Source organism: Canis aureus, chromosome 18, assembly GCF_053574225.1.
Source record: "Canis aureus isolate CA01 chromosome 18, VMU_Caureus_v.1.0, whole genome shotgun sequence".
Taxonomy (NCBI): Eukaryota; Metazoa; Chordata; class Mammalia; order Carnivora; family Canidae; genus Canis; species Canis aureus.
Genome location: NC_135628.1, coordinates 15462961 through 15490672, shown reverse-complemented (window position 1 = coordinate 15490672; position 27712 = coordinate 15462961). Strand labels below are relative to the sequence as shown.

Genomic DNA, 27712 nt, shown 5'->3' with positions numbered 1-27712 from the left:
TCCTTTACAACAGTTGCCCAGATTACCTTTTTTTTTTTTTTTTTTTTGGTCTGATCAAATGCTATTCCCAAACTGGAATATTTGTTCCTTCCTGAACACGCAGCTTCTACTTTTCTGCTTCATTGCATTTGTTCAAGTTGTGTCTTGCACTTTTAAAGCACTCTTACCCAATATCCATTCTTGAGGACGAATTTTAGGTACCTCTACTCAGTAGCACTCTGGTAAATATTTAGCAACTGGTTCTCTGGGAAGGAGAGGTGTTGGGAGGAGGCCTGGCTTTGTAACATTTCTTGATGTTTATGTTGTAAATATTTCTACCATGGCTGATGTCAAGCTATGGATGTGAGGTCACTGAATGCAAAGTTGGGGAGAAATGGGCAGTTGTCCACCATTGCAGAGTTTTCCCAACATACAGATACAATAAGCATAAATAACTCCAAGGGCCTTAGATAATAGTAAACTAATTAAGAAGTAATGAGTTTTGAGTATTTACTTTGTTTTGGTGTAATTAATTTTATGTAGCTTAATTTTTAGTAATGGCCAAGTTAATGAACATTATCTCCTCTTCTCATGTGCATTTTCTATTATCCCTTTATTGACTTCACTTATAAAACACAAGTTCAAAAATAAAATTATTAAGAAATTCAAGACAGAGGTTCACCTGGGTGGCTCAGTCAGTTAAGTGTCTGACTCTTGATTTCAGCTCAGGTCATGATTTCTGGGTTGTGAGATCATGCCCACGTTGGACTCTACACTGGGCATGGTGCCTGTTTAAGATTCTCTGTCTTGCCCTTCTCTTCTTCTGCCCCTCCCCCTGCTCGCACTCTCTCTTAAAAAAAAAAAAGAATTTCATGACAGAGACAGCAGGGCATTAAACGAAGCATGGGAGCCCTTCTAAGCACAGGCACAGTTTGCATCCCTGTGTACAGTACTGGACTAATTCCTTACATCTGCTGAGCCTCAGAGGCCTCATCTGTAAAATAGAGAACATGCCAACTGGGTGGAGGTGTAGGGACTGAAGGCACAGCATACCTCTATGACACAGCAGGATGTTTGGCATGTAGTCTATGCTCAATAACAGGGATTATTATTAACCCCATACTTATAATATTAATAGCATTCTCCTTTATTGTTCGTAGGGTTGACATTTGCCTCTGATGTATTTTCCTTTCTCTATTATAAACTCTCTGAAGGTAGAGATTAGATCTGTCGCCATTGAATTCCCTAGAGTGCTTCCTATGAATTCTTGCATATATTTGGCGCTTGGGAGATGTTTATGACCTTGATCTTTGTGTAATTTGGACTTATCTACAGTAAGCATCTGTGTCATAATATGATGGTCCCCACAATAAGGCTTAATTGGTAACACTCACAGGAAGAGAAGAATATAAATGTAGACTTTAACAGGAGTCAGTTGTAATCGTTGGTGAGGGTGGGGGGAAGAAGCAGATGACTCCAGGTGTTTTGGTTTAAGGAAAGTGGCCTCTGTCTCTGAGAGGGGACTTCTTGAAATAATAGGAAAGGGATGAGTTCCAAACTTCATTTGAGTAAAGAGGCCCCAGGGATATTAACTCTGGCCCATAGTAATCTTTCCTTTTGCTAACTTCTTTTACACTTATTTTCTGTTCTGCACAATTAGGACATTATTACAGTAATGTTTCTTTCAACTAATTGGTTGTATATGTATGTTTCCTGTCCAACAAATTTTAAGATCCTTATGGGCTATAAGATATCATACACTTTTTTGAACACCTATGGAAAAAAAGTAGCACAATATTAGGTACATAGTAAGCAATACACTTTACTGTAATGCTGACCTTGGTCCAGACTCCCAGGGCTCCCTGGAGATCTGAATGTGAATTGTGATTGCCTTTTATATCTCCTGCAAGCCCTCAACCAAATGGCAAAGAATCATGGTCTGCCTGGCATTGTCAGGCAAGGACTTTCAATTACTTTGTCTTTTCCTAACTATATCTCTTTTCCTGCATCTCCCAGACACTCTGAGGACTGTCCCCTTATAGCCTCTATTGCTACATGGAATTTGGGAGACCACACAGCTATAAACTCTTACTTGTTTGAATGATGATTTTTTAACAAGCCCTTTGGGCCAGTGTCAATAAACCATGAAATATCACCAAATGGTTCATCTGCACTAGAATTCTGAAAGTCATCTGAGCTCTAGTTCCTCAAGCTGGCAGGGACTGATAGAAAGGAGCTCACATTGCCTGGCTTTTACTATTCCTGTTCTGGGGGCTGTCAGACGCCTTGAGCCTCTGGGCCAGTCAGTTCATTACTTTTAATGAGCACAAAATTCACCAAGACATTAAAATAAAACACCAATGGGCAGTCTTGGATGTTCCATCCAATTGTTGCTTTAGTTCTTTTTTCCACAGGATTATTCAAGAGGATTAAAAAAAAAAAAAAAAAAAAAAAGCCAATTCTACTCCTGCCAATTTTACCCTAAGTAGATTTGGCATTGTAAAGCTAACACACCCTGAACATTTTTTTTTTCCTTTCAGGTCCCTGTGGGCAAAGGCCTGACATTTGTGTTAAAAATGACATTACTCAATTGGTCAAATGTTTAAACATTATCTGCCTATTGGTTTTAATAAATGCTGGATCTCCCAGCACCATGTAACATATAAAGAATAATAATCAGAGGCAGATTGTTATTTTCTGAAAAGGATGTAATGAAGTCATTATTTTAAATTACATGGCAAATGCAGTTATTTTGATATTTTTAATCGATCAATCTCTGATTGATAAAGACTGTAATAAAGACTGTAATAAAGTAATAAAGACTGTAATAACTGTATTAGAGGTTACTTATATTATCATATGTTGTAGAAGGTCAATTGATGGTAAAGCAGACACCGAACAATGTCCCCATTAAGCTGATTTCATGGATATTTTCATCTCTTGGCCATATGGATTTGGAATTACTTTAGGGATTTTTTTTAAAGCAGGAAGTGGACAGATGAATGATAACTATTTTATTACTCAACATAGCTTGTGTTTGTGGAAGACAAAGTTCATCAAGTTGTTTTAAAGAAAAACAAGAGTGTGCCAAATGTAATTTGTTGAGGGCTCAAGAATTGTGAAATTATCCCTAACTGAAGTTTGTCATTTCTGCAGGTAATCGCTCTAGCAGATGCAGTAGAGGAAAACCAAGACAATCTGTTCCAGTCATTCACCAAGCTGAGAAGTGCCACCCATCTGGTGATTCTGCTGATTGGGCTGTGGCAGAAGCTTAGTCCTGACCAGGTTGCTATTCTAGAAGCAGCATTTCTGCCACTGCAGCAGGACACTCAAGAATTGGTAAGGACCCACAAGTCTACAGTGGTAACAGCCATCATTATTGGAAAGATTGTGGTTTTAGGAAGATCTCACATGGCTATCATGTTTTCTAAGGTATCAGATGGAGGGTTTTTTTTTTTTTTTTTTAACCCAGATCCTGTTTTTCTTTTCTTTAAACTATAATAAAAATGTCAAATAAAGGCCTTTTTTTTCTAGAGCTATTTTAAAAATAGGTATATAGTCCATTTTTATATGGTATTCAGTCTTTTTTTTTTTATGTGCTCTTCAATCACTTAGAAGCCAGGGAAACAGTCATTTGACTGCCTGAGTGATGGCAGTAAACCTTCAGATTAGCTAATCCTTTCCTTTTCCACCAGAGAAAACAGTTCAGCCATTTTAATTTGCTCAATGTTCTTAAATTTAAGTGTCATTTCAAGTGTTAGGGAGAGCTGAGATAGCCTTGCTAAGTGACAGGAATATTTTATTTCTTTATATATATTGTATAAACTCTTTTACTCTGGGCACTTCAGAACCATAGGGGAAAATGAAGGTTCATATTTGGAGTTTTTGGTGAAAGATTGTATGAATAAAAAAATCTTAGATCCCTGAATTGTAGTGTTTTATATGACTACCAGGTGTCATTTTAGGGGAGCTTTTTGCATGCTTTTATATACAAAGAAATAATATACTTCTTGGAAATTAGAGACCCCTGGACTTATTTTTTGTTTTAGAGGAAACCATTTCAAGAAAAAAGTTATTTAAAATCCATTTTTAAACATAGCTGTTAGAACAGGACTAAAAATAATAGTACTAAACTGACATTTTTGAGTGCTTACTAGGTAGGCACCAGGTGATATTTTACATGTTCTACGAGGATTATCTCATTTAATCTTAAATATGGCCCAATAAGGTAATTAAGGTACTGTTTTCATCCCCATTTTACATATGAGAAAATTTAAGCTCTGAGAGTTTAGTACCTTTTTGAAACTAGTGTGTGGTAGAGCCAGGATTTGGGCTGAGGTATGGCTTCTTTCAAAGCATATGGTTTTAACCAATACGCTGTATTTTAGCAAACAGAGTCGTGAACAAAATTTTGAAAATCACATGTTTTGTCAGTTGAGTGTAATTTTCTACAAGTGAGTCAAAGGAATGTCAGATAAAAAAATAAAGCTATATTTTATATTCTAAACAAAATATTTATAAGTAAATTGGAAAAAAAATCAGAGTACACATTTTCTTAAATTCAGAAAATAAAATTATTACTTAAATTGGCCTTAAAGAAATAAAATTTGTCCTTGAGAAACTAGAAATGTGGACGTTGTAATAATAGAAAACAATACAATTAGGATTGTATTAGTAAGCATGATAACTATGAACTCAGAGTTAGTAGTCAGAAAGATGTGGGTGGCCTCAGTTCCTGGTTCCACCACTTGATGATAAAATCCTTCTGATCAGGTTTTCTAGCTGTTCCAAATCTCTGCTTCTGTAGCTCTAAGCTGGAAACAATAATAGGACCTACCCAATAAGTTGAATAAGAATTAAATGAGATAATGGAATAGAGTGAAATTATATCTTACTCATTTTTATATTCTCAGCATCTGGCACAATGCCTGACCATAGCACAGTCCATATTTGTTGGGTGAATGACTGGAGAAAAGGGTGAAAGCTAACAAGAGTTGACTTGGCAGGACAGATGTAGTAGATATAATCTGGAGCATGAGAAAGCAGGGCAGGGCCAGCAGTATAATTTACAGGGCCTGGTGCAAAATGAAAAGGCAGATCTCTTGTTCAAAAAATTAGAAAAAAGTGCTAAGGTGTTGTTAAAACAGGTACCAGAACAACGCTTTTTACTTTCTGCAATCTCTCTCTCTTCATGGTGTTTTTATTTTCTATTTTATGTTGTTCTAAATAAAGAAAAATTAATTTAAGTTGCTAGCATGAATTTTACAATTAATTTTATAGTATGCAATGCCAGTTTTAATACAAATAGAAGAGGATTGAGTCCATATGCAGAATCACCAAAATTATGTAATTTGTATTTTGTAGCTCATGCATACATATATATTTTGTTCTTACAGAACTGTGAATCACTGCACAAATTTAACTGTTTTTATTTACTTCCTGGTATGCACACATCTACCAACACTTTCCATCTTCAGTTTACCAATGAGTAAGGAAGGAAGGAAAGGAAAAGGAGCTCTGTGTTACTCTATTTCCCTTCCTTTCCTTCTGTTACTATTTTCAGTGTGAGTAGTTGGATAATATAGGGAAGTAACAGGAGTATAATGGACTGCCTTAGTCATTCTTGTTTCTTTAAATCTATTACTGCCTTTCTTCATTCAAATAAGTTTTGGTGCAAATGGTAAACTTTGAAGGGCTGTCAGTGCCCCCAATTAATCAGCCTAGACGTAAAACGCCTTCTTTGTACTAGCTTTGTGTCTCCTTCACTCCCATTCATTCAGGGGCCATAGAATTCTAAGTTTATGGGACAGAAAGGGAGAAGGCCACACATAATGGGCATATCTTCCCTTCTCACACACACTTCACTATCCCATTGGACTTCCCTTACAAAACACAAGTTCAAAGATAACATTATTAAGAATTTCAAGATGGCGACAGCAAAGCAAATCAAGTGTGGGGCCCCTCTGAACATGGGGCCCTGTGCGACCGCATAGCTCACATGCTCCTGAAGTGTGGTTAAACCCAAAGGAAGAATTTCCTTGAAATAAAAGTTCTCAAATGTAGGAATTCAGTCCCCAGAGAGACTGTGGTATTTCCGACTCTAGAGATCTTTCAGAACAGCCTCATTCTACTGGGAGTATGTAGTATGTTCATCCCTATAGGCAGGTGAATGAACCAACCAGGCATCTTCTCAAAGCTCCTTTCTGGTCTGCCATTGTGTTCTCTCCCGTCATATCCCAAAACATGTAGGGGATAATTCTTTCAACTTCCTTCTGAATTTGGTGAGATTAGAAGGTGTGTATACTCATTATGTCTCTCAAAGTCATTAATGAGACAGGACATTTGATAAAAACATAACCTGGAGAAGAATGAATCAAAAAAGACATTTTAATACTGCTTGTTATGCTCTTCATCTTTAATTACGTTGTGGTATTCACTTTGGACCTATACTATTGAGACAGCTTATATATCTTGAGAAAAAGGAATCCTTTTTCATTTTTTAAGACGTACGCATGCAGTATGTGGTTTTGACATGCTAGTTCACAATCCCCCACATTATGCCTTTAGACCTCACAAATAAATGTTATATGATGGGTATCCCACTGAGATGTGAAAATGAAATATGCAAACCTGAAATAACTTGGAGGGAGGGTGAGGCAGGGAAGAAAGGAGTCTCTGACCAGAATGTTGAAAATATATCCCATATTGAAGTTATTATGATACCACAAAAATCTGAATGTAATTTAGACGGTTTGGTTGAAAGTGGATGGCAGAGTACATGTGTATGAGGGGGAGAACTTCAGACATGTGGACAACATTTTCAGAAGAGACTCTCAGTTCAAGGTCAGATGTCCCCACAAGGATTGAGAGGTAGAAGAAAGTACTCAGAAGGTGTTTTTTTTACAGTTCAAATAGCACTGCATAATGGTTTGTTGTATTGTCATTTAGATGGCATGTGTCACAAAGGCAGGCAAAATGCCCTAGTTCACTCTGGAATGTTTTCTTACTGGCATCAGGTTCATAAAGCAAAAATATTTAGAATCTATTATTACTAATGAAAAGTAACATTCTTTACACTATATTATCAGAATTTTTTAAAATACCATCTCATTTGGAACAGAATTCATATTGTTTTCTTTGATCTGTTTCTTCAGTGATGCTTTTCTGTTTTTTCCACTTCTCATAACTATTTTGGGGCAAATAAATGCTGGTATTGCTATTACACATGACTTCCAAGGTGCTGAAAATTATGTGCACCAATTCTGTTTTTGTAGGGATACTTCCCTTAACTTTAAGAAAGACATTAAGTGTTCTCTTTGACATCTCCGAAAAGAGCTCTTACACTCAGTTCCATCAGTGGATTTGATAGTAAATATGGTATTGTCCCCGCCATTTTCCTGTGATTGATAGAGAAATTTTGCCCCAAATTGTGTTTTCTCTCAGAGTATTGGATGGGGCAATTCTACAATGCTACAATGAATTGTTTCCTTACTTTTCAGGTTAGGGGCTGAGGAAATTCCAGAGTATTCACAATGCAGAATTTAAACATGTATCTACTGATCCTTTACTTATTTGAAGTTATGTGGAAAATACTATCTTTACTTAGGTCATTGAGGGCTGGGTTACTGGTTTGAGTCAGAGAGTATTTAATTCTGATAGTACATATATCTCCCTCTCATGATGTTGTATAAAAGCCAAAAGCTGAAAAATCCTACATACCTTGGGATTGACTTGAAATCTACATACCCACTCATTTATGCATTCATTGAATATTTATTAAGCACCTACTATGTTTTGGGCAGTGTTCTAGGCTCTCAGCATATTTCAATAAACAAAACGGATCCTATCCTTTGTGGATTTATTTCAACATTGTAAGCAAACAGATTCCAGTCACATTTGGCCATAAACATTTTGGCTGTCTGATATGATAGTCGCTTGTGATATTGGCTATTTAAATTGAAATTTACATAAAGTGAAATAGAATTAAAATTTCAGTTCCTCGATTTCACTAGCTATGTTTCAACTGCTTAATAGCCACATGTGGCTACCATTAGTGGCTACCACACTGGAAAGTGCAAATGTAGAACATTTCCTTCAGGGGATCCCTGGGTGGCTCAGCGGTTTAGCGCCTGCCTTTGGCCCAGGGCATGATCCTGGAGTCCGGGAATCGAGTCTCACATTGGGCTCCCTGCATGGAGCCTGCGTCTGCCTCTACCTGTGTCTCTGCTTCTCTCTCTCTCTCTGTATCTCTCATGAATAAATAAATAAAATCTTAAAAAAAAAATTTCCTTCACCACAGTAAGTTCTATTGCACAGTACTCCATCATTATGAGAGAAAGGGTTTTGTCAATTGGGTTAACAACTTCAGCACATTTTAACAAATTATTGAAAGAGGGGTAGGACACTGACATTAAGTTATACCATGATATTTGCTTTAGCATCCCTTATTTCTGGTATTTTGGCATCAGCAGCCTGTCACATGTGCAGTAACTAGGCTTTCTCTGGGGAGATGAACGCATCTACATAAAAGGGAGGCAATAAGTTGGTGCAAATGCTGCTACACCCCCTTCGTGTGACCTTGATAGATATTATAGTCATCCCAAATTCTTTCCTGTTGAGCCTCCACATGACCTCAAAATCCTCTTGAATACAGTATTCTAGGTAGTCAGTATCACTTGCAGTTGGTACGTGGATGAATCCTCTTTGCCCTTCCTGATCTCTGTACAGATCTGCTTCTCATTTTCTTAGAAAACAGCTTAAATGGCTAAGATTCTTTCACACAAAGTCCAGAAGATGGCAAGAGCGCAACGAGGAACAATGTTGTTATTTCCAAATAGGCTTTCTCTGACTTCTGCTCTAAATGTTTGTCTATGTTCCACCTGACTCCAGAGGAATCTCTAAGGAAAAGAGCAACACTGGTTACACTGGTTTGGAGACCTGGATGCACACAGTCCTAGAATGAGAACAAATACTGGCATACTGTATAGCATTTTACCTTACTTTTTCTTTTCTTTCAAAGTGCATTTAATATCTTTAGTAGATACTATCTACTGTTTGAAAAAGAAAAGCTTTATTGTATTCTTAAGAGCTTAGCAGTTACCTTCCCCAGTATTGAACTTTCAAATCCCCTGAGAAAGTTAAGGTGGAAACTTACATCAATGGGGGAAGGAGATTTGGACCTTCAGCGTTACTTTTTGATTGATTATTCCTTTTACAAACTGATATGGAAGGAGAAACTTATTTTTAACATGTTCAACATGGTTCATGTGAGAAAACAGATGTTTATAATAGGAAATCCTATTGTGTGGAAAGACTTATCAAGGCTTACTTACAAGGCTTCAAGGCTTCTACGTCACAGGTCAGATTTGATGTAAGGGCCATTGTGTGTCTGGATTGAATGATGGCTAATCATTGCAGTTATTAATGACCTCTTCTTAAAAGGCAAACAAAAGGAGGAAGTCTGGTGTCAGTATCAAGTCTGCCTTTATGATTGTTAGAGTATCATCACAATTTTATAAACTGTCTATGGGAACATAGTGGAGAAAGTAAATATTTTGGTAATCCTCTTGATCGTAGCCAACAAGATAAACATGAAAGATAGTTTCATGTTCATAATGGCCACATAATCTGTGTTGTCTCTAGTTTTATGCAACTGGTGTCATGTAGTGGTATGGTTTTCTACTTCACCAGCATTGAGTATAATATATCTCAGAGCCTTTGAGTTGCTTGCTGTTTTAAAAATTGGAATACATCAGAATAGCAGCCAAGTAGAATATAATACACAAGTGGTGATGTGTAATTTTTTTAAACTTCCCTTAAGTATATCAAATAGGAAACAGTACCTTAATAGACACATTTAATATTATTTATGCATTTAAGAATGGAGATACTAGAGCAGCCCAGGTGGCTCAGCGATTTAGCGCCGCCTTCAGCCCAGGGCGTGACCCTGGAGACCCGGGATCGAGTCCCACGTCGGACTCCCTGCATGGAGCCTGCTTCTCCCTCTGCCTGTGTCTCTGCCTCTTTCTGTGTCTCTCATGAATAAATAAATAAAATATTAAAAAAAGAATAGAGATACTAAATAAATGAACAAAGAATTGATTAATTAAAGCTTTGCTCTCACTGTATGCCACCCCAAAACCTTTGTGAAGTAAGATGTGGTTTAAATATAAAGAGCTAAATAAATAAAATTCACATAACCATGGTGATGAGAATAATGATCATCATCATCATCCTCCTCATGATGCCTACTTACTTGATTCCTGGCTAGAAGTGTATTTTTTTTTAAGATTTTTATCTATCTATCTATCTATCTATCTATCTATCTATCTGAGAGCACAGACAAGAGGAACAGCAGAGGGAGAGGGAGAAGCAAGCTCCCTGCTGAGCAGGGAACCTGGACACAGGGCCAGTCCCAGGACCCTGAGATCATGACCTGAGCCGAAGGCAGACGTTTAACTAACTGAGCCACCCAGTTGCCCCAGAAGTGTATTTATACTAATTTAATTTCCTTAAAATACCTTTACCCAAAAAAAAAAAAAAAAAAAAAATACCTTTACCCAACTTAGTTTGAGTCTGCTAATTACAAAGTGATGATTTTGACATATCTGGGACATTGCATTCTTTTAGAAATGTACATGTGGAAATTGGGGTCTCTTTCCTCTGAAATTAGTACTCCCTCTGTGCTGTAACCACACACAGAGCTGTAGGCTAGTTGGTCACTCTGGCCTGTTGTTGTTCATTTGGAAATGTTCCTCAAAAACCCCTTTGGCTTGCGTCCTTGTTATTCTACCTGACTTTCTTTGGTGACATTTGAAGTAGCCATCCTGCTCACGTCTCTGCATTGGTATGTCCTATACATCACTGCTAGACTCAGCTCATTGCTCTCTTGTCACGCATCTGCTTACGTACTTTCTGTGGCTCCCTTTGCCCCTGGTTCAGTTTGGACTCCAGTGCCAGGCATTCAGGATTTTCAGTCCCTTGGCACCACCATATCTTCTTTCTAAAACTTAGTTTCTGTGACTCCCCAGTTTTTCCACTTTGTTCTGGGAAATCTGGCTTTCCATGAGTACGCAGCTTCTTTCCATCATGCCAGGGCTAACAGTGCTTTTTTTTTTTTTTTCACCTAACATAGTGTCCTCTGTTTACCCCTTTATCCATACTCTTTAAGAGGCAGGTCAATTCTCTTTCCCTCCTTATTTACTCTAGCTTCCATCTTCTTGTGAATTTCACTTGGGGATATGACATATTTAGTTCTCATTATATATTCTGAGTTGTCAATGTGCTTGTCTTGTATCCCTTTTTTTTAAGATTTATTTATTTATTTTAAGAGAGAGAACATGTGTGAGCAGGGGGAGGGGCAAACAGAGAGGGAGAGAGGGGATCTCAAGCATACTCAACACTGAGCATGGAGCCCGACGTGGGGCTCAATCTCATGACATTAGATCATGACCTAAGCCAAAACCAAGAATCGGTGGCTTAACCAACCATGCCATGCAGGTGCCCCACTTGTCTTGTAGTCTAATAAATGGAATGACAGATTCTTCTACGTCCCAACAGAATTAAAGCTTAAGTTAAGCATATAGTTGGATATAAGTATCTAGGGATTACTTGATACCCTGTTTATTTCCATAGTGTTCCACACAATTGCAGATTCTCCTCAAATAACTGTATAGTTTTATTTAAAAAGGAAGTGTTCTCCTTCCATTTTGCACCACCTCCTTTTTTGGCAAGCAACCTCAAATATTTTTGGGTTCCTAAGAGCGAAACCTGATCTCTCTTGCATGAATGGTATAAGATATAGATAGATTGATAGCCAGACCACCACACATGTATATATTTATACATATATTCATTCTCATGTCCTGTAATTCAAACCATTAAACACAAAAACTTTTGTTATATCCAGGGATGAATATGCAAGTATATTTCACCTATATTGCTTTAGTCAAATTTGGTAATAAATAGTGTTAACAGACATGTGGTAAGATGGACATACCTACCTATTTCTGCTATAGGCTTTCCAGAGGGTCCTCTGGGAAATAATGGGTCATAAAGTAAATCTAATACTTGGTACCACTAGTGTAAGTTAATGCACTGAAAGTAGTAAACTAAAATCCATTTGGTACCATATTTATTTTTATAATTATGAAATATTGAAAGCAACCTAAATGCTAACAGTTGGAAATACAAACTGTGATATATCAGTTGAATATAATATTATGTCAGGCTGGGGTTCAAATCTTTTTTTTTTTTTTTGAGCAAATATTTAACTAGCTCTGTGTCCTTAAGCAAATTATGGAACTATCAAAGATTAGTTTCCTTATCTGTATAGTGGTGAACTAGATCAGACCCCAAGGACTGGCTCTGCTTTGAAGAGAGGTGAGAATGGCTGTTCAGATTTTATTTCAGCTTGCTTTCACTTTATATTCCACTGAACCAGTAAACAAATGGTACAGAGGAAGAACATGAGATTAAGAAAGTGAGCGAACTTGGCTCTCTAGTGCCTTTCTCATGAAGGCATTCCCAGAGTCTGATGGAAAAGACAGTTTGTGCAGTGTGAGGAAACTGCCAGTTCAGAGGTGTTTAGAACCAGAGGCTTGCCGCCTTTCCCACAGTTAGGCTGGGAGCAGAGCCACGTCAGCATCTGAGGAGTTGTTGCACGTGGAGTTTCTTTTAGCATTGCCTGTATATCCTTTCCTGTGCAATAGTCTTTTTATTGCATAAAGGTTGGCTGTGGCCTATTATAAATGATTGACTGAAACAATAAACATTTAATGAAAAAAATATATAATAAGGTTTTTCTTCCCCAAGAACACATAATCCAAATTCTATTTTTCACACATAGTAACTGAAAATTACCTTGCTTGTTTGACCTCAGTGAAGTAGACTACATACTGAGCCTCCATTAGGTGTCTCCATCATCATTTTTAGATTCAGGGTTTTGATGGTTGGTTATATATATCATCTGGAAAGCCAAAATACTACTACTATTCCTATAAGTACAGAGGTGCTAAACCATGTTTTAAAAAATTGGATTACATCTGTGACTTCATTTGGGAACTATTTGTCAAAGGTGTGCAGGTGTTACGAGGGTACCCTTTATATACCTCTCAAGATTCCTGTGAGGATTAATTGAGATAATATACATAAAATGCCAAATGTAGAGCTGGGTGTATGACAATCATCTAAGAATTATTAGCTATTAGTACTACTACTAGTTTTCAACAATAAGGTGCTATAAATTGCACTGTTATTTTATGGACCACTTAGGAAGAAAACCACTGTCAATTAAACTATGACATAGTGCTTTTGGTCACTTAGGTTTTTATAAGTATTGAAGGAGCTCTTTTAGACTTGTTTAGGCATATATTTTTATCATCTATTATTCTCATGCCCTAATAAGAATCAAGCAACATAAATTGGTTAATGTGTTCTTGAAAATCTTCACATTTGAAATTTGATTCTCTTATCTTTCAACTCTACATGTTATTGGTATTCATATTTTTCCACATAACATTGTCCTGTGTGCCATGTTTGTGTGCCCTCTGTGCCATGAAGAGCATTGATGCAGCATTTAAGAGCGTGCCATCTTGCCTCTGATTTTTCTTTCTGAGCCTCTGATATCCATTTTAAATACTTTCCTTTTTGACTAAGTTCGGAGCTTTATTTTTTGACCTCAGTTGAATCATCTGTTGCTGCAAAGTTAAGCAGCTCACTTCCATAGTTAGCAGGAAATTTTAGGAAGATTGATGTTTGTTGCTTGAACAATAGTTCTGCGTGATACATTAATTAAACAAACCACATCTCTTCCAGGGATTTGATAATTTCTCCTACTTCAGTTGTATTGCTTGGCATTAGGAACCTGTGTGCATGTATCTCAGTAACAAAACATAACATATTTCTTCTATCCGTATCTTCTTGTCTTACATCCTGGAAAGCACTTAGCTTTTGCTTTTGCAAGAAAAAGCAAATTGTTGTCATTCTTCTGTCATGAATATTTGCTTCACTAGTTTCAAATTTATACATCCAACTGCCCCATTCCAACTTTTTTATTCAGTGAGTCATAGTGTAATTTTTAAAGATATTTTAAATGACAGTTCAATAGGAAAGTCTGAACATTGCACATATGTCAGTTGAAGTGACAGTATAAGAACAGCTGTGACAAAGGCTGTACATACACAGGCGTTGACAACAATAGCATTTTTGGAGCCTGGAAGCCAGCAGTTGTTAGATAAAATACATCCCTATTTTAGAGATGTTAAAATGTGGAGGGAAAAAAAATCCTCCTGGAATTGATGGAATGTAATTGTAAGTACAGAGTAAAAGAGTTATAATTATAGTCATTTTTTATTAAGAGGGAATCTGTGAGTAGTTTGAGCTGGGGACAGGAAGCTATTGAAAAAGGCAAAGCCTTGGCTTTCCATCTTGGAGCAGACATTCTTGACTAGAAGCAGATTTCACATAAATAGGAAAAAAAATCTTACTAGTTGCTGCTTTTTGAAGAGAAAGCCACAAATAGCTGTGAAAAGTAATGAAGGTCAAGTACCTATTGCTATCACTTTTAGTATGGCAGATTGCCTAATATGGTTATGAAATTTGAGTTTAAGTTTCTCTATATGTCATTTATGAGAACCCAGGAGCCCAGATCTTCTCTCCCACCATAGTGAATATGAATATGCAGATGATCTCACTGATATTGTTAATAGATATATGCTTCACTTTCTGCATTTAGAGTAGTGAGACTCTTCACATTCCTGGAAATAAAGTTATTTCTGTGGCTTAATGGTAGTGGTTAGTTGCATTCTAACCCATTTGTTCTAAATTCAAGGTTATAAATATTTCTATATAGTTTTTAGCAATCTCAGAACCAGGTTCTATAAACTTCACTAATTAGAGGATTTCCCTGTTTTGTAGAGAAAAAAGGAGAGGAAACACACAAACAGAGAATGAAAGGGGGAGAGGGGCCTTGCCTCCCACAATTCTTTTTTTTTTTTTAATTTTTATTTATTTATGATAGTCACAGAGAGAGAGAGAGAGGCAGAGACATAGGCAGAGGGAGAAGCAGGCTCCATGCACCGGGAGCCCGACGTGGGATTCGATCCCGGGTCTCCAGGATCGCGCCCTGGGCCAAAGGCAGGCGCCAAACCGCTGCGCCACCCAGGGATCCCGCCTCCCACAATTCTAAGTAATGTATGTAAGAAAATTAACTTTTATTGAGCATTAATATGTATTATGTATTGGCCAGGACTCTACATATGTTAACCTATTTAATCCTCACTATATGTCTTTGAAGTAGGGGATTGTAGCAGATGCTACATGTGACCTACCCATATCTCTTCACCTCCCCACCATTCCTGAAAGCTTCTGCCTTCTGAGCATTGTGCAGCTTTTTGCCTGAGGACTCTCCCTGTTTGGCAGAGGCTGTCAGCTACTGTGTTCAGTCAGTGACTGGTGGTAGTTGGTAGATTAATACTCCAGCTCCCTCATCCCTCTGACCAGGAACGTCCAAGGTATGTTATATATTACCTGCCAGATTAGTCCAACTAGGTTGGACTCCAGTTGCCTTTAGCAACAGTTGCTTGACAGCACAGTTTTTTTTGTTTCTCCCCCCTTCCCAATCTCACTTTCTCACTCCCCCTGTACTTCTTGGATCAGCTCTTGGGTAAACTGTTTGCACTCACATCCTTGTCTCAGGACTATTAGTTTCACAGTCACACAGAATATAACAGACCAGATTTGAATCTAAACTAGAGGGCTCACAAAAATGAACAACCTGACTCCATGGGGAAACATTTGACCAGGTAATCTTACTGAAGGTTGTTTTTTCCCCCCAGTTTTTAATTAAGTTCCAGTTAGTTAGCATACAGTGTAATATTAGTTTCAGGTGTACAATGTAGTGATTCAACCCGGTGCTCATCACCACAAGTGCACTCCCTAATCTCCATCACCTATTTAATCCATCCCCCCATTCCCCTCTCCTCTAGTAATCATTAATTTGTTCTCTATCATTAAGAGGCTATTCTTGATTTGCCACTCTATCCCTCCTTTTTCCCCCCTTTACTCATTTGTTTTGTTTCTTAAATTCCACACATGAGTGAAATCATATGGCATTTGTCTTTCTCTGACTGACTTATTTTGGTTAGCATAATATTCTCTAGCTCCATCCATATTGTTGTGCGCACACACACACACACACACACACCACATCTTTATCCATTCAGCACTTAGTGAACACTTGAGCTATTTCAATAATTTGGCTATTGTAGAAATGCTGCTATAAACGTAGGAGTGCATGTATCCCTTTGAATTAGTAATTTTGTATTCTTTGGGTAAATACCTAGTACTGCAATTTCTGGATTGTAGGGTAGTTCAATTTTTAACTTTTTGAGGAACCTCCATGCTGTTTTCCAGAATGGCTACACCAATTTGCATTCCCACCAACAATGTAAGAGGGTTCCCCTTTCTCCACATCCTTACCAATACCTGTTGCTTATATTCCTGATTTTAGCCATTCTGACAGGTATGAGGTGATATTTCATTGTAGCTTTGATTTGTATTGCCCTGATGAGCAGTGATGTTGAGCATCCTTTCATGTGTGTGTTGACCATCTGCATGTCTACTTTGGAAAAATGTCTATTCATGTTTTCAGATGGAAGAAGATATTTGCGAATGACGTATCTGATAAAGAGTTAGTATCCAAAATAGATAAAGAACTTATAAAACTCAACACAAAAATTAAAAAATGAACAGAAGACATGATCATACTAAAGTTTTACTCTTCTCCAATTTGACTACTTTAACAAGGATAAGTGTAACTTATATTTTGTACTTATGTCTACCTGTGTTGGTTTCTATACTAGAAAATGCTGACACATTTAATTGACTTGTAGTTTATTTCACATAGTACCGGAATGAACCTAAACTATATATCTATATATATATATATTTTTTGCACAAAACTGTTGGGAAGTTACCTTATTATGTAGACAAGTGTAAAGACCTTCTATCTTGAACAACTTATTGACAGATAATTCTGGATATTCTTCTAGGAAGGAAGCTAAAACAAAATCATTCCAAAAGTACTTTACCTGTACCTCTCTCTAAATACATTTTGTTTCCTTCATCATTATACTTTTGTATACATTCTTATGCTATTACTTCTTGATTTGCCTCTTGATTTGTTATTTGAAGATAGGATTCATTCTGATTCGCCTCTTTTTAACCTCACAATGTTTAGTGTAATGTCTTGTATCAGTCAGCTCTAAATAAGTATTCTTAAAATAAATACATGACTATATGGACTCAAACTAGTGCTTTATTAAATGGACAAAGACATTTAAAATTAGAGTCAATATAGGGATAGACATACTATCTCATAAATAACTATTGAACTTTGAGATTGTGCTGTTGTATTTCTGTTATCTTAGCTTGATCACTATGAAAAATGACACTAATATTGAATAATGTGGCACTCAGTAACTTCAGATAGGATTATAGATGCCTTTTCTCCTTACTTCTTTAGAATTCTGTTTAAAAGAAAATAGAAATAGAAATCTAGTATGTGGACCTTCTTGTAGCTATTTTAGATCCATTGGTGGCCTTGATGGAGAAAGAAGTAGATACTCCCATCTTAAAATAGTGAAGCTACTGGGTGGTTCTGAAAAATCCAAACTAATTAAAGGGAGGAGAAAAAAAACAAAGAAACAGAAAGAAAGGTATCCTGTACATCTTCACACTTAAATCAATGATTTCATGTATTTTTGGACATTTTCCCCTGAGTTCAGTCATTCTTTGTTCTTTGAGATTGTTAAAAAAAAAAAACACAGCATCATCATCAGAGAAGTTAATGCCTTTACTTTGTTCGTATGGTTCTTTTCTTGCCCTAGCTTTGTTAAGTTTTCCCTAAATTCCAACTATGTGGGTAGTTAGGGAGTTTGTGATCACATTTGTCTTATGATTTTATTATAGGGATGGCTGCCCCAAATATTCTAATAGTGGGTCCCTGAAACAAACAGCTATAATTCAGACTCATCAGAGTCAAGTCTGACAATTGCTGTCTTCAGGGGACATGGTGTCCTAGGACCATTACTCGGTGTCAGTTTCAGTAGTTTATGTAGGTGCTGCTAGAGCTTTAATAGACTCTTCTGAAGATTTGACCCATCCAAACTGGCATAGATCATATGCAGTAAAATCTTATTTTATAATATGCAGATTTTTTTTGAATCTAGAAGCTGATTTGCAATTTGGTTCTATGAATATGTTAATTGTGACCATAAATTTTCTGGGAGAAGACCTTATATAATATTTTCTAAAGCCCAGTTAAGTAAAAGGAGCCTAAGATGATCTGACAACAGTACATTGCCAGACACAATGAAATGGAAAAGAAGTGCTCTGTAGCATAGTGGTCAAGATTTATTTTTTAATTTCATTAATTTTCTTAGGATGAAAGTAACTTTTATTTACTTAAAAAAACCAAACAAATACACAAACATATATACCAACCTATCTAAGTAACTACCATATATTAAGTAATTGTGGTGGTTTATGATGTGATCTCAGGCTGGTCTCTGACAATATCATTTGTGTTTTCATTGACTAGTATGACAGATGCTAATTTTCTTTTTATTTATTTATTTATTTATTTATTTATTTATTTATTTATTTATTTATTTATGATAGTCACAGAGAGAGAGAGAGAGAGAGAGGCAGAGACACAGGCAGAGAGAGAAGCAGGCTCCATGCACCAGGAGCCCAACGTGGGAGTCGATCCCGGGTCTCCAGGATTGCGCCCTGGGCCAAAGGCAGGCGCTAAACCACTGCGCCACCCAGGGATCCCTAATTTTCAATGTAATATTAGGAAAAGGTCAAAAATTTAATTTTCCTCTGAAACTTGAAAGTTTTTTACTTTCTTCCTCCCATCTCCACCCTTTTACAAGTCTTTCATTTTTGACATGGAGCTGTGTAAAACTCTGTTCTGTCTCCTCCAAAATCTAGAGCATGGAGATATAAGGAGGAGGGCATTTAGAGCCACACAGTCCTGGATTCCATCACAGCTCCTCCTTTTAATAATTGTGTCATTTGTGGTGAAATACTTAATATTTAGAGCCTTAGTTGGAAATTGTAATGCCTGTCTTCATAGGATAGTAGTAAGAATTAACCAGAATAATAATTTGTAAAATTTTCAGCATATTTTCTAGCACATAAGACGTTTTTACTACTCTTGCTGTTTTTTTTTTTTTTTCCTGGGGCTATTATTCATGGAAACCGGCCCAGAAGAGATAACTTTTGAGAGAGGATTCTTACAAGTAAGAGTGATAGCACTGGACTTAAGTATATACAATTGCTAAATGTGTCTCAAATCTGCAAGCATCTGACAAGGGAAATTCATTTTCTGGTTTTTAACTGATGAGAAAACCAAGACCCAGAGACCTAAAGTAATTTTCCTAGAGATAAACAGCTTGGAAGGAAAGATGCCACAATTCAGCCTGGGTCTTCTGACTTCTAAGCCAATGCACTTTTCATGATCTATGCTGCCTCTTACATGGAAATTACAAGCAAGCATAAGTCATTAGTGTGAAATGGGGAATAAGTGAAGGATGAGTGATGCGTGTTAGTCAGGCTAATGACCTCAGTGGGAAAAGTAGCATCAAACTCAGGACTCATCTTCTTGCGCTTCTGTTGTTCCCTATTTCATACTTTCAAAGAAATGATTTTATATATTTGTTTCTAGTTATTTTCAGTGGGACAGTTAGTAGTAATCTACCATTGCCAGAAGCAACTTCCATTATCAATTTGATTTGTCCAGTCTTAATGTTTTTTTTTTCTAAGTTGCTCTGAATACTGCATGTCAGAAGCTTTTCCTGAAGCAGTCATTAGTGTTTGGCTCATTGGACATCACTGATGTTTTGTTTTGTTTTGTTTTGTTTTGTTTTATTTTATTTTATTTTATTTTGTTTTTTTTAGAGATTTTATTTATTTATTCATGAGAGACACACAGAGAGGCAGAGACATAGGCAGAGGGAGCAGCAGGCTCCCTCTGAGGAGCCTGATGTAGGACTCAATCCCAGGACCCCGGGATCAAGACCTGAGCCAAAGGCAGGTGCTCAACCACTGGGCCACCCAAGTGTCCGTTTTGTTTAATTTTAAAATTGAATATGGCTAAAGGTACCTGGGTTGTTCTGTTGGTTTAGCATCTGACTTTGGCTCAGGTCATGATGTCAGGGCCCTGGGTTCAAGCCCTGTGTCAGCCCTGCAGTGGACTCTGTGCTCAACGAGGAGTCTGCCTGTCTCTCTCCCCCTCTCTCTACCTCTCTTATACTCTGTCTCTCCCTCAAATAAATAAATATTTTTTAAAAATGAATATCGCTATCCATGATCAAGTTTTATGATAGTTCAGGTAATCTTCTATAGAGAGCATTGGGGTCAGATGGTAGTACAGATCAAATGCAAAATGTAAGCTTAAGAAAACAGTATCAGAGTACCTTGGTTTGAAGCAACCTTGTGCTTTCTGCTTACATTGCATCTAAACTGTATGCAGGTCATTTGTCTTCTGTTTACTAAAGTTTTTAGATTGTCATCCATTAGGAAGCAGTGTGCTTCATTTTTCACAAAGCAGTGTTGATAAGCTAAGTACCCTGTTTTACTTTTGGTTGAAAGGTGAATTAGACTTTTACAGCTTTTGAATCATGGCAAAGAAACAAAGAACTCCCAAAGTCCAATAAATCACTTAAGCTTAAAGTTAAAAAAGAATGATTGGGGAATGTTTCATCTTATTACTGATAGGTTAAAAAATTTAAAGCTGATTTTTTTCAAAGCTTTATTTTATAAAAACTGTTGAATATAATAATCTGAAACTTATTAAGATGTCATAGAAGCCATACAGCTTGTTGTCATTTTTTTTTAATTCTTAAAGTTTTCTGTTTACTTTTTGGTCATTTTTTTTCTATTTTTTAATAGAATTTTAATTCCAGTATAGTTAACATACAGTGTTATATTAGTTTCAGGTGTACAGTATAGTGATTCAACAGTTCTAGACATTACTCAGTGCTCATCACTGTAAGTGTACTCTTAATCTCCTTAGCTTGGTATCATTTAAAAAATTTTTATTTTCTTGTGTTTTTGGGTCAAAGAGCTATTTTACTTTTCAAAGGTAAATAGCTCAACATCTTGAGCTCTCTACATGAGAGGAAGATTCACTGAATATAATCTATTCTTTGGAAATATCCTGAACCTAGATAAATCCTGAAAAATTCTCTTATCTTCCAAAATGTATAATTTACAAGTATAGCACTAAGTTTTATTTGTACTTGGGTTTGCCATGACCCTTCCTGTAGTTATTTTTAGCTTATCTTGGCCAACTATGAAGTGATACAATATAATACAAAGTAATAATGGTCATAAGGATCCATGGAGCTATCATAAATACCAAAGACTTCTCATTGTGAATCCTTTACATCTTTTCAAGAGGAAATTTATTCCTCTTTGATACAGTTTTATTTTTCACATAAATGAATATGATGTAAAGGTTATTTTACCTTAAAATCTATAATGTAAGACAATCTATTTCTGATAGTTTTCTCTCATCAGCTGAAACCTGGACAATGGCTACATAGTCTCCATTTATTACTTTAGACAGATCTCTTTTACTTTTCCTCTCTCCCTTCAACCTGACAGTGTGCACAGTTGGTAATGGTATTTTGTGGGTTTTCCCTCTATACTACTATGGTTAAGGATGTGGTAGTGTTTCCGTTATAAACATAAACTTGCAAAAGTTTATAATAATTTGAATAAGAATTTAAAGACATTACTTTGTGCATTGGATTTCAATGGTGTATTTTTATTTTCTAATAAAATATTTTCTATTTTCTAATTTTATTTTTTTAAAGTAGGATTGAATATATGTGCCTTTTTTTTTCACTTAAGATTTCAGAGTGCCTTACCATTCATGTATGAGTGGTATGGCAAACAGCATTATTTCTGTTCTGTGGAGATGTAGCCCGCAGAGATTAAGTGATTTATCGAAGGTCATACAGTGAAGGGGGAGTTGAGGTGAATATTAGGTCAGAACGTACTATCCTTGGGGCAGCTGTCTTCAGCTCAGTTGTTTTAATGCTTAGGTGGTCTGAGAATACTTTTCTGTTTTACTTTTTTTCTTTGATTACTTTGGTTAATAACTAGAAAATTAACTTTATGAATGTGGTCAGACTTGCTGCTTCTCACTGTTCCTCATAAACCACTTTCTTGTGCTGGCATAGTGACCATTGCAGTCTAGCAGGGCAGGTGGAGCAGAAGTCAGAAACTCAGGTGTTACTTGCTCTCTATATAGCAAAAAGCATAGCTCAGTTGACTGACTTGAGTCAGGAGGAGAAACAGATAGGAGAGCCCAGTGCCTTGAATTTAAAAAGCTGGCTCATAGAAATGGGGCATCACACTTATAAGAGAGGCATCTGGGACCAGCACGGCATACAGCAGCCTCCACACAGGCAGGCCAAACATTAAAGCTAAGAACTGGGAAACCTTGTTGGGAGATGTGTGCCGCAGGCAATGTGACATTAGAGAAGTCAAGTAGCAGGGTCACACCTGTTGGGTTCAGTTCCCATGTACATTTAAATTTATAAAAAAATTTTTAAAGATTTTATTTATTTGAGAGAGAGAGTGAGTAGCATGAGCCAGATTTGCGGGGGGGGGGGGGGTTAGGGAAGGGATAGAGGGAGAGAGAGAAGCAGACTCCCTGCTGAGGAGTCCCCTGGGGCTGGATCCCAGGACCCTGAGACCATGACCTGAGCCAAAGGCAGATGCTTAACCTACTGAGCCACCCACCGAGGTGCCCCTTAAATTTATTTACTTATTTATTTACACATTGTTTATTTAACTTCCTACCTGCTATTGTTTTCTAAAACTCACACATGGGATAGTTGGGATTTGAAAACTAAAATCAAATCAGTTCTTACCGAAGAGCACATGCTTAGTAATTTCTCCCCTTCCAGATATTTTTAGCATAGTTTTCCCAAGATTAAGATTTTCTTCCACTCTCATAATTAGAAAAGACAATATTAAAAGTATAATTGATACTTAGCTATAAAGGATAAAGATTAGGTATGTGCATGGTGTGTGGGTATGTGTGTATATGTGTATTTCTGTGTAGACATTAAAACTGAACATTAGACTTGTCAATTTAAGAGCTATAAATAAAAGTGGTGGATTCAAACACAAAAAAAAGATGGTTAAAGTAGCTTACCTTTAAGGTGCTTCTAACATACTTGAAGATTCTACATTTCCACATATTTTTGTCTCACATTTCATGAGGTAAGTATGCTACGTATTTGATCAGTGAATTATCACACTGTGTTTTTATTTAACAAAACTCATTTCAGAGGCTCTTCATTTGTCTCATAAACATCCCTTTTATTATCATATTTGAGTTTATTAGCAATACAGTCCTTCTAAATAATAATCCTATATTTTAGTAGTGATCATTTTTGAAGTATTGGCATCATGCCTCTTTATATTAAAGAAATATCCATCCCAACTACCTAAACATGACATGGTTTTTGACTTGATCAGCAAGTTGGCAGTAAGAGAGGAAATCCATAGTACTTCTATGTTAACTAAATGCCACATCTACTTAAATTATCTAATATGCTACTGTAATCTACTTACGAAAACAGTAGTTTGCTTAGACAAATAGTCTATAAAATAATAGCAACTGTTTTAATGCTGAAATGACCACAGAGCACACAAATGCCAAATTACATACAAAGGATATTTCCTTCTTATACTCCAGAGTTCTTTGTCAGTGGCTCCAAAAGCAACTTGAAAATATGTTCTCTCTGATGACACTTGGTTTACTATTTTGTCTTAAATCCATTGCCTTGAAATACAAATTCAGTTTTAGATATTAGGCTAGTTTTAGATAATAGATTTGGATAGTAGTACAGAGAGGTCTTTGTAGTAACTAATGCTTTATTATTCTTTAGTGGTTTGGGGTAGGAGGCTGTGTTTTCACAGTCTTTGACATCTCTTGAAAGGATTTTCAAGATCATTGTCAAGTAATTAATTTTTATCCTAATTTTCCCAGTGGTATATATAATGGGTCAGTAGAGTAAAAACACCTAATTTTGGCAATTAGTGGGAAGTTCTCCAGTGGACGTATATAGAGTCTGCACTTAAGTCTAATGAACCAACTGCATAAGCCCAGAAAGAAGACATGTGGCAAACATGGAAAAGGTCTAGAGTTTAGTTGTCTGATTGCTCATTGTGAATCAAGAGTTGATGCAGCTGCCAAGAGATCAATGGCAACAGAGGCCAGGCTGGTAGGGAGAATCCCAGTAAATGGGAAGGATGGTGGTATCCTACCCTGCACTCCCAACCCCAGCTTGGTGTCTTGGGGGTCAGTTTGGGGTTCTCTAGTTAGCCGTATACATTTTTAAGTGTTTAAAATTGGAGCTCATTCAAATACAATGGTCAGGACAGAGAAAAAAACTTGAAACCATGTTTATAGAGGGAAGAACTGGAGGAATTGAGGCCATTTATTCTGAAGGAGAGGGTACGGAATTATTGTCTTCACAGATATAAAGGGCTATCATGTAGAAGAGAGATTAGATTTATTGTGCATGGCTCTAGAGGATAGACTCGACCAATGGGGCAGATTTTGGCTCACTATAAGAATAGCTTTCTGCTGGTTACACATGTCCCTGAGAGAAGTGAACTACCTCCAAAAGTAATTTTGGGCTAGGAAGACGACCATGCCTAGGCAGATGGTTGCTATTGTATACAGGGTCCTAGGGAAATCCCAGAAAACTGGACTAGAGATCTCCAAAGTCCTCCAAAGTCGAATGTCCTAGTTGTGTGTCTTATCATCTCTCTGTCCAGCTAATACATTTCTTGGACCCCTCTGTTTAGCAAGCATGATGTTAGCAGTGCAGAGAACTCCAGGCACTCTTGTGGAGAAACCAAACCAGCCAGCCACCACAGCACAGGGTGAGGAGTAACCTAATCCAGTTTGCATATTTGAAAGGTGGCTTAGCTGATAAGGTTGAGGATGGAGTGGTGCTAACCATAGGCTTCCCACGGGTTCCTTCTGAGTCTCAGGTTTTTCATCTTTTATATAAGGGGCCTGGACTATTCTGTAGCATTCTATGTAAATAAATTCATTCAGTGTCTTCCTTTATAGTTTCATTTTGATTGTCAGGCCTGTGGTACTGTAGGTTTTACCAACCTCTGGGTACAAATGGAGTCACACTGTCACAATACCCAGATTTCACTCAGGCTTGCCTATTGTGCTTCTTAGGACCTCCAGGCCCCTATAAAAACCTTACCCAGCTATCTCTTGGAACCCCTGAAAAAGCCCAATGGGAGCTCCTGAGCTGACCCCTCTGGCTTCTTGCTGTGTTGTTATCTGAACCCACCTGCGGGTGGTGCCTCCTCTGGCCAGTCCTGGTGGCCCGTTCCTAGGATTGTAGCCTTCGTGTTGCTAAGGTGACACGGCACTTCTCCAGGTCTTCACTGTAGCGCAGCTATACTATTCCCAGCAAAAGTGGGGTCAATGGCCCACTTCCTCACTTTGTGTCATTTTTCTGTCACCTCGGCAGTGAAGTGGGACTAAATGAGCTTATGTCTTACAGAATTTCTCTTGAAATAAGCTCCTCTGCAACCCCAAGGCTGTGGGACCAGTAGCTGAGAGAGACACCAGCATTTTCTCTTCATTACAGTTTCCCCCCAAGATCTCCAAAGTTCCTCCCTGTGCTGGCCAATTCTTCAGCAGAAAGATAAGGCAAAATGAACTATAATCCTGGCAGCTTCATGATCCCAATCATCAAATATATCTATACCTGAGATTATTATTATTACTGTTATTTATGACTTATGTCTGACACAGGGTCACCCCAGCTTCTGGAGCTGCAGACTCTTAGTATCATCATTTGCAGATAAGGATGAGGCTAACAGGAATTAAGTAACTTGTTTAAAGTCAAACAGCTGACAGAGCTAGAATTCAAAACCAGACTGATATGAAATATTCCAGAAACCAAATTCTCAACAGGCCTCCAACACTTGGACATCAACACTCAATCTTATAACCTAGTTAACAGTAGAGTGCCTTCTTTGCTCATTTGTTATCTTTGCATAAATTCAAAATTGGTTTTTGCATCCAGGGCTGGGAAGAAACAGTGGATGCCGCCATTTCCCACCTCTTGAAGACTTGCCTATCAAAGAGTTCAAAGGAGCAGGCTTTGAACCTTAGCAGCCAGCTGAATATACCCAAAGACACAAGTCGACTGAAGAAACATATCACCCTGCTCTGTGATAGATTAGCCAAAGGAGGACGTCTCTGCTTAAGTACGGATGCAACAGCTCCGCAGATCATGGTCATGCCAGGTGAGAGCTTTGTCCATGCTCCCTAAACATGACTATTTTTCCCAAATTAAAGGAATATGCCTGAGGTTGTATTTGGGGTTTACATTTCATATTAAAGTGATGATAGCTAAGAAAATTGCTTTCACATTTCCCCTCAGACATCCCAGGGTAACCACTTGGATAAATATTCTTGGGGTATTTGCTCATTAGACATTTCTAGAATGGCATGTCTTTTTTTCTTCCCTCACTCTAAATATATGATCCATTTTAAATATATGATCCATTTTGTTTTGCTTCTAACCAATAAAAAGTGAATTAGAGAATAAAACTATTTCTAAGGAAAAGTTTTACTAAATGTGGTCTTGTGATACTGTATTTCATGAATGTAAATAGCATAATACAAGCAGCTAATATAATCCAGATGAGTGAGTCCCATCCCTTCTGTTGTTTGCTTGGATTGTGGTCATCAGTATTAGGGGATCGTGGGGAGAAGAGACAAAGAAAAAGACTGGGATCAGCAGATGTGAACAAGCTGCAGAGACCTGGCACCTATAGGCCAAGGTAGAGAGAGATTCATCTTGCCCTAACATGAGCAGACAGTGATGACAGTTGGCATCCAGGTCAGCCCTTTCCATGGTCAGAGGGGCTAAGCAATCAGTGGTGCTGCACTTGAGTCCCTTGTAGGCGGCAGCTCCTGTGTCCGGCTTCCTTTGTAATGTTTGTCTTTATGGCAACAACAAGGAATATGAAGTAAATGCATTAATTCAGTGCAACAGTTGTAGTATCTATTTCCTTCTAAAGCAAGGACCATGGTATGAGAAGTGCTGTGGTTTTCTCTTCTTCCTTCTTACATGTCTTGTATGCCCCTCCCTGCCATGCTGATGCTCTTCCTCTTGCTTCCTTTTCCCCTCAATCAGCATTCCTAGAAGTAAAAAAGAATGCAAGCAAAAACTTAAAAAGATAAACATGGAGACAGCATAGCATAATTTAATAAGGACAGACTCTGGAGGCAGACAGACTAGTGTTCGGGGCCTGCCTTTATCCCTTACTGCTTATGTGATCCTGGATGTGCTGGTTAACTTTCCAGAGTCTTAGTTTTTTTTTTTTTTTTCTTAGTTTCTTTTTCCAGAATCTTTTGAAAGTAGGTATAATGATGCCTTCCTTGTCATTGGGTCCTTAGACATTTGTAAAGCACTTAGCACAGTGCTTGGGATAGAGACACACTCAACAAATAAAACTGTAATTCTTACCATTGCTATAGATATACATAAACCTGTAAATTTGGGGATGGGAAAATAGCTGGTTTGGAGTCATGGGTTACTATAGTCAATGATTTGAAATCTTTTTTACCTTATTTATATGTGGATAGAATCTAACC

At 37.4% G+C, this 27712-nt stretch overlaps 1 protein-coding gene across 17 annotated transcripts in view; it reads left to right on the top strand.

Annotated features, from left to right (window-relative positions):
* Positions 1 to 27712, top strand: part of BBS9 (Bardet-Biedl syndrome 9) — a 431432-nt gene that overhangs the window by 340060 nt on the left and 63660 nt on the right. For all 17 annotated transcript variants that reach the window (XR_013356572.1, XM_077856234.1, XM_077856239.1 and 14 more), the window contains 2 exons: positions 3136 to 3318; positions 26133 to 26355. Coding sequence is in view for 16 of the 17 variants with exons in the window: in XM_077856234.1 (XP_077712360.1) it covers positions 3136 to 3318; positions 26133 to 26355 (406 nt within the window). In the remaining variant the exon portion in view is untranslated. The remainder of the gene's footprint in view (positions 1 to 3135; positions 3319 to 26132; positions 26356 to 27712) is intronic.